We start from the raw sequence: 10574 nt of genomic DNA, 5'->3' as shown, positions 1-10574 counted from the left end.
AAGGATAAAGACATTTAAAAGACGGGTCAATCGGCTATCAAGGACATGCGAAAAACATTGAATATGTGATATTTTTGCGAATTTTAACAACAATGCAATTTTACCATAGTTTATTTTTTATAAAATAAATAAGTGCGTCTTCTCATCTGATATAGTGACGATGAGGTCGATGGATGGAATGTCTATTCACTCTCGCCCTGAAAAAGCCCAAGTTATAGCGTTCAGGGAATAAGACTTATTCCAGACAGGCAGGAAATTCCATTAGCAGCCGTTCGTTATATAAACGTGGAAACGAAACGTTTCGTGCGAAACCCTGGAATATCCACAACAAAGCGGTGGAATGCTCCGGCGATGGAAAGGGGAAGGCGGAATTAAATCATGCAATTCCATTCCAATAATTGAACTGGAATCAGTTCAAAAATTTCTTGTACTCGTATTTTTTAATATTAAAAACTATCAGGAACTCTTAACTTTTCGTCAATTTATTAACAAGTTAATATTTCTATACCTACCTATTTATCCCGACATTTTTAAATGTCGTGTCTCGAGATTCGGACAGAACTGTTTTGTTAAAATATACAACATTAAATGTATAGAAATAAATGGGAAATAAGTAAGAAGCAAAATACAATAATCTATATTTTATAAGTTACTGTTCTTGGTTTCCAACTTCATTTCTAGTAAGTTCTGTGGTTGGAAGCAAATCAGAGATGTCAAATTGAGGGTGCCATATTGTTGTTAAAGTTATTCTTTTTTTATTTCATGTCGTATAATTTGCCTTTACAGTATTTTTTCTCATCCGACACACTTTCCAATATCTTCGTCAAAACTTTTAATCGACTGCACCAACTTTGTCGGGAAAAAAGGTAAAAGAAAGTTTGCGAATTTTACTATAAGTAACACAATTCACCCTTATCGCAATATACCTTTTAGGATTTTGCTATGTTTATCGGAACTTATTTTGTCATCTGTTATTATGAATTATATTTCCAAGCTTAGGATTTGCATTGCTTATGAAAGTTGAAATAGCAAAAGAAAATACGTGATAAATAATCACTGTGCATAAGTTTCAGTATAATTTCTGTAATACAACATATTAGTAAAAAAAGTTTAAAAAAATCACCTTTTTTGTTGTGTTTTAACATTTTGTATTAACTGGTGCTGGAGTGCAAGGCTTGGGTTGATGAAATTAATACATGATATGAAAAGTTTAACAATGTACCTATAAACACCGTAAGTAACAGTAGAAAATAAAATTGTAAACTTCGTAAAACGTCCAAAATAGTAATGTAGCTGAATTCAAGATATTTTTAGATATATTTTGTTTACGCCTTCAAACATTACCAAATCGTCTCGGCGTTGATAGCTAAGTTTTGGCGACTGCTCGATTTATTACTGAGCCGGCAACATCTGTCACTGTCGTGGTTTTTCTCCAAACTTTGCATAATGCCTGTTGACTCGACCCATTATGCAATCATACTGTTTGCTCGTTGGTTTATTGCGTGATGAATTGTTGTTTTGTAATATATACATACTATGTTTAAAACGACCGGTGTGTATGTTCTGTGCTGTATGTGTTTATGGGATAATCAAATATTATCCAGATGCTTTACGAGGGTGGCATGAGCTTTATAATAAAAACATAAACCATATTTCATTAAAACGTTTTTTACTTACTTCATTAAATAGTATAATAACATTTACTGCAGTTGTACGCTTTTACCATAGGGTTTACATCGTCTTTTTGTGTCTGTTGATGCTTGTCCGTAGGCAGCCAGACAGGTTTTCCTTCCTTTACTTTGATTGGGAATTATAATGGAATCTTCAACGAATTATTTTGATTACTTTGACTGAAATGTATTTATTTTAAAAATTATATAGAAAAAAACAATGCGTATTGTAGCAAGTTATATCGTCGAATGATGACCCTTGATTTCCCCTCGCGCCGCTCGCCTGGTCCCGCCGTAGTCCGAGTTTGATCGCGATGTGGCTTGATGGCGTTATGCGTTAACATAAGCCGCCCGCCATGGAAGCTTTGGCTGCTTCCAACGAAGAGACGACTCGATGGAAACGATGTGGCAACATGGTGAGCTTGTCGAGCAGTGAATGCGTAAGGTGCAGTTCACCCTTTAGTCATCAGATTCACGAAGTAGTGGGCATATTTTAGAGAATGCCCGACGAACCGTCCCGGTTGCAGTTTTGATGTTTGCAACACGAGACATACCGTCCGTGCCAGTGAATGTGTGTAGCATTCTTCCTAGCCGCCATTTGAGCGGTGGCAGATTATCTTCTTTGGTAAGTACTAGAGTATCTGGTTTGATGTCTTCCTTTGTAGTCTGCCATTTTGTCCGGACTTGTAATTCTGATATATACTCTTTGGACCATCTCTGCCAGAATTGTTGCCACATTTGCTTCACGCGCTCATAACGCGCCAAGCGATGAGGAGGCGTGGACGTCACGTCTTCTGCCGTTGGCGTGGTGAGCGGTTGGCCAATTAGGAAGTGTGCTGGGCTAAGGGGACGAAGCTCATTGGAGTCTGCGGATAAAGGAGACATCAGACGGGAGTTCAAAACGGCTTCAAAATGCGCTAATATCGTACTAAACTCTTCATAGGTTAAATTTGCATTTCCTAAGACACGTCGGATGTGAAATTTGCAAGATTTCACTCCTGCCTCCCATAAAGTGGTTTACGGAAACAAAAGTAAACTTACAGTTTATCCGCAGCGCGAAGCGACACAAAAACTCACACGCGAAGGTAGATATCGGATGATGCAACCATATATTATGCACACGGGAATTTTGACGAAACACGATATTAGCACAATTGAACTTGGGATTGGGACAGGAATTAGTAAGGTTAACTGGCCTGACCGTTTGATGCTGGTTCCGTGAGGATCGAAGAAGGTCCAATATGTTGATGTTTGCCCGTAGGCAGCCAGGTAGGTTTTCTTTCCTTTGATTGGGAATTATAATGGAATCTTCAACGAATTATTTTGATTACTTTGACTGCAATGCATTTATTTTAAAAATTATTAAAAAAAACAATGCGTATTGTAGCAAGTTATATCATCATCATCATCGCGCCGTGGTCCTAGTTTAATCGCGATGCCGTTTGATGGTGTTACGCGTTAACAGTGTCACTATCCTCGGCATCCAGTTTAGAGCTAGAAGAAAGTAGCAGTTGTATCAGCCCGAAATAATAGGTAAAATATTCAGTCGTTGTGTTTATTTTTCCGGACTACATAAATATATAGCTTTACTATACTTACCCACATAAAGAATAATTGTTGATAAGCAATTCCCCATCAGCCGTTGTCTGGGGTAATCTACGGCCCATAGTCTCAGGGAGCATGATACCCATACCACATGCTAGCAGGGACGTAATGCCCATTACTAGCAGAGGGAGCGGTGCCCACATTCGTTCCTAGAAAATGAAAAGTTTGTTTTTTAAATAAATATTAGACCACGTCATATACGTTGCTCTGGTCCTAAAGTGAGTAGCTAAAGCACTTGAGTTATGGAAATCGGAAACAACGGTGTCACAAAAATCCAGATCGAAAACAATATAGGAAAGTGATTTGTTTTCTACACTTACCCGGCTCGAACCCGGGATGGCGACACCATGAAAACAGGTGTGCAAGCCACACCGAGGCCGGCAGAAGGCCGTTAAGTTGTTTGAATTGTCTTAAGACTACTGAAGTCAAATGTAGCTAGAATAGAGGAACGAGAGTGAAAGGGCTATAGGTATAAAGAGTGCGAAAATAGTGTAGAGGACATTTCTCTCATTTCTGGAGAAAGACATTTAAGAGGTAAGATAATGCAGATAGGTGGGGTTCTAGTTTTTACAGGTCCACCTAAGATGCGATAACTTACGGAATAAACCACAAATGGTGAGATCAGACCACCAGCGAAACCACTGACGTGCATTATAGAAGTGCCAGAGGCGCGTACAGGCGTAGGCAGCACCTCTGTTGACCACTGCATTATCGTGTTGAATGACATATTTACGAAGAACCGTGCACAAATCGCCAAACCTGCTTGTGGTAAACCTGTGTGAAAATAAAACCCAGAAAATTGACTTAACAAGGAATTTATGATTGCAGTTTAAGTAAGTTTAAGTAACCATAATTTCTAGGCAAGTTGGTGCCGCCTTCTTCTATATCAGAGGCTCCCAAACTTTTTTGTCTGGTATGCCACGTGCCTTTTTTTGCGTTTGCGTAGACCTTCAGCCTTTTTTAATAGTGATTTTTTTTACAAGTTCATTAAATTAAAATGTGTGATTGACAGCTGGTACAATGCTCATGAGACGCTTTATAAAAAATTTTTGTTACGTTTTATACATTTACTAACCGAATACAATGTTTATTGTAAAATGTTTCAGTCATTCATAGGTAAAATATATGTATGACTATTAAAAGAAATTATTATGAGTTTACATAGGTATCAATCTGTGTAACCTGGATCATTCCATTTATGGCAAGTCAAAAATTTGGTCAAAAAGAGTCCCATTCTCCTGGACCCTTAACGTCTCATATACGCCGTAGTTTTTCACTGATATTGATGATACCCCTCGGAGTAGACACTTGGGGGTCGATATCACCACTTTGGGAATCTTCGGTTTACATTTTTATTTTCCATTACATTAAAAGGCGAAATAAGTAATTTGTTGTCTTTCGATTACCTTTAGGTACAAAAGCTGCTATTACAGTCATCACACCAGCGAACGTAACGGATCCACACATGAGAAATCGCCGACCCCATCTGAAATAAAACATTTGTTATGTGTAAGCATAGGAAGTGTGAATTACGGCTAGAAATATTTTTTGCGTTTCAAAACTGATCGATAGGTACCTGTCAAGAACGAACGTAAGCAAAACAAGAGAAGGTATCTCTGTTGCAGCAGCTAGAGTGAAGGTGATAAAAAAATCCAGACCCATATTTTCAGACATACGGACCAAGCCATCAAAGACTATGGCAATTGATATATAAGAGACTACCATGAGTAACACCATCGTGCGAAGTCGAGGAGATGTGAATAGAGTAGTCACGGTCACTGTTTCGTCAGATGTCTTACGCCGATTTGTTGATAGCTGAAAGTTTGTTGTTAAGATTATAGAAACAACTATAGTCTTAGTACGCAAGTATTAGTTTTATTGTGACTTTCGGGAACTTACAATAAATTCATCTAATAAATCTTGTGGAATTTTTCTTTTGTTTACTCTTTCGAATTTCCTCAAAACTGCTAGGGCTTTGTCTGTTCTCCGTCGTGATGCCAACCATCTGTAAGAAAGTTTAATGTAGATCTTATGAATTTTAATAATTACGAATACAATTTATTTAATTTGCTTTTACCGGGCGCTCTCAGGCACAACACAAGGCGCAGCAAGGACGATCAGCATAGGCAGTGATGTCGCCAGCACCAGTTTTCTCCAGTCGGAAATCCAGATTGCTAACCATGGTAGTACCATGCATGCGCCTCCAAAGTAAATGGCTATAGACATGTTCGCCACCCAAGTTCGATGGCCAGATCCTACGTACTCCAGTGCTGTATATTCGGAATATAATTAAGCATTTTAAATTTTTTGTTGCCTTAGGTTGATATTACAGAGATAGGTTCGTGTCCTGTCAGATCGAAGGAATTTCCTTTGTGTTTGATCATTGTATATTTATAACAAATTAGTGGAGCAATTTCGTGGCAGGAAACATTATGATATTCAATAAAGCCAATATTACAATTAAAAAAGCGACATCTCTAGGCAACCTGTGGTAGCTGTAAAGGCACCTAATTGAGTGAAGAAAAACTTTCATAGATTTCTGACAGGTGGCGCTTCGGCAAAAAAAGCCGTAAAAACCAAAAACAAAGATCTGTTACAATACATAAAGGAATCCATAAGGTCTGCTGACTCGATTAGTAGCTCAGTTGTTAAAGCGGTTGCTCTAGATTGACATTACAGACGTAGGTTCGAGTCCTGTCAGATTGAATGAACTTTTCATTGTGTTCTATATAATTATAACAATTTAAATTTATCTGAATTACTTTACAAAGGCTTACCTAAAATATACATCATCATAAAACAGCTGTCGTAAGAGAGGCCAACGAGAAACCGGCAAAGAGCATAATCCCAGAAGCTATTTGTGAAGACGCTTGCAATTCCTCCGAAACATCCTATTAAATTTGCTCCTGGAATCACAGTAATATTTAATTGACGGTGACGATTCAATGCATAAAATATATGTAGTAAATTCAATAGCTTACCAATCAAAGCGGGTACTCTACCAAACACGTCTGCTAACGATCCAAACAAAAGCGTTCCAACAATGGAGCCCGCAAAAAAAGTTGCCGACGAAATTGGCACTTTTTTAGCGTGTTCACAAACCCAGCCTCTCTTCGAAAAAAAAAATTATTAAATAAGTTATATTTTCCCTTCAAATATGACACCTTTTGATATTTAGTCTCATACCTCACTGACAACTGTGTGAAACGGAATATCACTTAGATGGAATTCCCAACCATGTGGGCAACGTTTCGTCGGAGTATCTGGGTGAGGCGGCGTCATGGTCTCCAGCACTTGACTCCAATTAGCATTGTATATTAAGCAGCGCTCGTAATCCCCTGTTAAAGTTTTTGGTATTGATAAATTTCGTCTGGAACCAGAAAGAATTTATACCTTATTTACATGGACATCATTGTAAATATGTTGTAAATTGATATCTACTTGTTTTTCTATACGATACATAATCATAGTAGTTTTCTGTTTCGAGTTGGAACTACCGAAAAATGTGTTTTAGAATTGAATATATAAACATTAGACAACATCACAAACGTTGCTCTGATCCCAAAGTGATTGGAAATAACGACGGTACCACAAACACTTACACCCGAGAAAATGTAGAAAAGTCGATTTTGTACTTGACTCGACTGGCTGTCTAACCTGGGATCTCAAAAGATAGCGACACATGAAAACTATCATGCAAGTCACTTGACCATGCATGAATACCCTATTATAATTTATAACTCAGTTTGTCAAAGAAACTAATATGGATGGTTATCAATATATACGCAACCAATGAGCATGAGGCTTCTGTATATTGTAATATTGTTTATTACTAAATCATTATTTCATATGCATATCGTACCGTCTAAGCTTCTTTTCGACTTTCGAAAATACGTAATGAGTTCTGTATTTGTGTAATACGGTGTAATACTCGTACGTCATGTAAAAATCTTTGGAACCCGCTTGTGTTCAAAAGCGGTCATTCTCTATAACCTCGACTTTATGTTAGTAAGCGTTTAAAAGGCAGACATGACTTGCGTTTTACTTAGGTACATTGTAATAACATATACAACCATATTGAAATGATACTATAGACAATATTTGAATTCACACTTGATGCTTTTCAAATGTAGGAGATTTTTGTTATGTGGTAAGCGACACGTCTGTTCATAGCAGTTGCAGTGCCCCTCAGAGCTTTATATCACAAAGATCTTAGGGGCACACTGCCACTGCGCCCGTCACCTTGAGATATAAGTTAAGAAGTGTAATGTGACTGTAATTTCACCAGCACCATTACCGTTCAAAACACTCACATCTGTTTGACGGCAAAAAAGGTAAGGTGGCAGTACTTCCTTGTAGGGCTAGTACGACGGGACGCGACTTGCGCGATAGCGACATACAGCGCGAGATCTGTATGCAAGGATTGCGGTATGTAGCGCTTTATGTCGCTCTCTCTCAAGTCGCGCCCTGTCGTGCTAGCCCTACTGGACGAACTCTTGCACAAGGAGCTGTACTGCTACAATAATATAAATATATATGGAAAACTTATATATTTTTTTATTATATAATATATTATATTATATACAATTCAAATTAAGTACCTTAATTCTGCATTTAAATGTTCCATTTCAGGTACGTGGCACCAGTGGTTCTGCGGTGTCGCAGTAATAAACATCTGTATGAAGTAGACGAAGGCAAACGTGAAGCCAAGTGGTCCCATAGCCAGGAATAGCAATTTCTGATATCTGCCCATTTCTCCTATGTGACTTAAAACTGCTTCTAAGGCATCTTTGTCACCTTCCAAATTTAAATCCTTCTCACCCATTCTCTCCTGGTTAAATACGATGGTTTTATGTTGAACAGAAGTGTGTTTGACTTAATGTATTATTTTGTTATAGCAAGTGTAAGTAAATAAGTCATCGGTAAGATATGCTGTGTTATTTATATTGTTTATGTACACACATATCATAAACTCTCTATGCTCCAAATGTGTGTAGATAAAGAACGACCAGCTTAAAGATAACATCGAATTCGAATTTAATACATTCAAATTTCGAACATCTCTGAAAAACAAAATATTTTCATTCGACCTCAATTCTAATATCAGTCGAGATGAAGTTTAATTCAAAATGAAATGTTAATAGTAAACAATTTTGACAAATTTCACACGTTACTTGATATCGAACGATATGATAGTTGGGGTCGAATCTTGTTTGTCTATGAATTAAATAAAAACTACGGTTGTGTGACATGCGTGACGAAAGTTTTTATTTGCCACCACATCGCCAGTCGTAACATGCGGTTCCAGAACACGTCACAGAGAGCTTATAATACGTATATAGATAAAGCAGTGTATGTAACTGTACATAATTAGGTATTAAAACACTCGTGTGATGTTTTCATGAAAATCGCCTCTCGGCTCGTTTCATAAACCCACATCTCATCTTTTAGTGCCTTTCATTATGTAACAGTCACATAAACTACTATTTCATGTCGCTCACTATTGTTTGAAGAATATGATAAAACGAGAAACTTATCAGAATTCTGAATTTGATTAGGTTTAATCGTCGCCGTTAGTAATGTCTCTTTACGATATTTACGACGATAATATCGTCTTTCTATGGTTAGTTTGGTTGACCATGGTCTATTTCCAATAAATACAACAACATTCTGGGTATGGTTTAAAGGAAATAATAGATTGCTGAGTATATAAATAATAAACTTTATTAAAATATTTAAATTGTTATTGAATTGATATTCAATTATTTGTTTATGTGAAATTACTCCACTAGTTTGTTATAATTATTAATACAAAGATCGAATACTCAGAATACGTCGATCCGGCCAGATTCGAACCGACGTCTTCTAGCTTACCGTGCCAGACGCTATACCAACTAAGCCACGGAACGAACCAGCGGACCTCACGATTTTTTTTATGTGTTTAGCCGTAGCGCCATCTATGAGAAATCTATGAAAGTATTTCGTCACCCAGTTAGATACCTTTACAGCTACCAACCCCGACTAGAGAATGCAGGGACTTCATACGTTTTTCGAAGATGTTTTCCTTCACCGAAAAGCTCATGGTAATTTTCAAATTAAATTTCGCACATGAATTCGAGATACTCAGAGGTGCTAACCCGGATGAATCCACGGCCTCTGCTTGCAAGGCGGTTGGTCAAACCATGCTATGGCTTCAAGAAGCATAATATTTTATTAACTCTGTGGCCGAACGGCTACGGTGCAAGTCTGCCACGCAGAGGTCCCGGATTCAATTCCCAGGTCGGGATAGCCTAAATTTATTTCTCTCGTGAGTTTGAGTGTAAGTTGTGGTTGTGTGTTTTTTGTCATCCGCAACTCAGAGTTTTCCTAGTTCGGGGCTATTAGTGTGTGCGTTATTATTATTATTATTATACTATTAACAGTGTATTTTGTAAAAAGAATAGGAAATTTCTATTAATAGTAATAAAGGGAGTGCGGCGTCGGTTTCGTATGAGAACTTTATGTGATCGTACGGCATTTGTTTTCATGTAAAAGTGGCACGGAACCCATTAGCGGAGAACTGAACAACAGATACCAACTTAGAACTCTGTTTTGTATAATTTTACTAATATATAGCTAAAATTAATATCCTATAAGTTCATTTGGTTACTAACGAATATAAAATGACACCAGGATAAAATAATAGTAAATTTACGTTATGTTTTGACCGTTTTTTAAGACCAGAGTTTATATTTTAAATTTATGTTAAAACATAATTTACATGGGTACAAATACTTAGATAAAAAATAATTATAGGCACTTAATCCGGTTACAAATGTTTATTTATAAAACTTCCATCAGCGAATATTATTTAGAAGCTGAATCTATGTTTCAATGATTTCTAACAATGTTCTCTCCTGAATCCATTCCCCGAAGTTGGGAGTCAATATTCCAGCAATGCAAATATTGGAGCACCTCCCCCTCCCCCTTAATTGGTAAACAGACAAACCTCCTACTACCACTATTGATTTTCGCACCGGGTGTCTGCAACCTTCGATGTTTTTTTTAGTTCCTACCGCTTTCGAAGCGTTTTAGTTCTGCTCAAGGTCTTTTAAAAGTAAGAAATTAGTACATCTATCTTTTTAAAATTAGTGCTATAGCTAATTTGACCTTTACTGAACCATGACATGTTTGTAACTTATTCTGTCTAAATCAATTACTGCAATATGATATTGGTGTTATACACCAATATCATATTGCAAAAACCAAACTAACCTCTATAGAGGTTAGTTTGGTTACCTCTATAGAGGTTAGTTTGGT

At 37.2% G+C, this 10574-nt stretch overlaps 1 protein-coding gene across 1 annotated transcript in view; it reads right to left on the bottom strand.

Annotated features, from left to right (window-relative positions):
• Positions 1–1729: 1729 nt before the first annotated feature.
• Positions 1730–10574, bottom strand: part of LOC113231751 (organic cation transporter protein-like) — a 9104-nt gene continuing 259 nt past the window's right edge. Inside the window, exons 2-12 of the mRNA XM_026466259.1 lie at positions 7877–8106; positions 6462–6645; positions 6257–6386; positions 6053–6181; positions 5353–5545; positions 5175–5280; positions 4852–5090; positions 4682–4761; positions 3874–4049; positions 3270–3424; positions 1730–3164 (exon numbers count right to left, since the gene is read on the bottom strand). Of these exons, the coding sequence (XP_026322044.1) occupies positions 3122–3164; positions 3270–3424; positions 3874–4049; positions 4682–4761; positions 4852–5090; positions 5175–5280; positions 5353–5545; positions 6053–6181; positions 6257–6386; positions 6462–6645; positions 7877–8106 (1665 nt within the window). The 3' untranslated portion in view covers positions 1730–3121. The remainder of the gene's footprint in view (positions 3165–3269; positions 3425–3873; positions 4050–4681; positions 4762–4851; positions 5091–5174; positions 5281–5352; positions 5546–6052; positions 6182–6256; positions 6387–6461; positions 6646–7876; positions 8107–10574) is intronic.

Source organism: Hyposmocoma kahamanoa, unplaced genomic scaffold, assembly GCF_003589595.1.
Source record: "Hyposmocoma kahamanoa isolate Upper Pololo Valley unplaced genomic scaffold, ASM358959v1 66, whole genome shotgun sequence".
NCBI classification, from domain to species: Eukaryota; Metazoa; Arthropoda; class Insecta; order Lepidoptera; family Cosmopterigidae; genus Hyposmocoma; species Hyposmocoma kahamanoa.
Note: the sequence above shows the minus strand (reverse complement) of the source record. Positions and strands in the feature narration are given on the sequence as shown.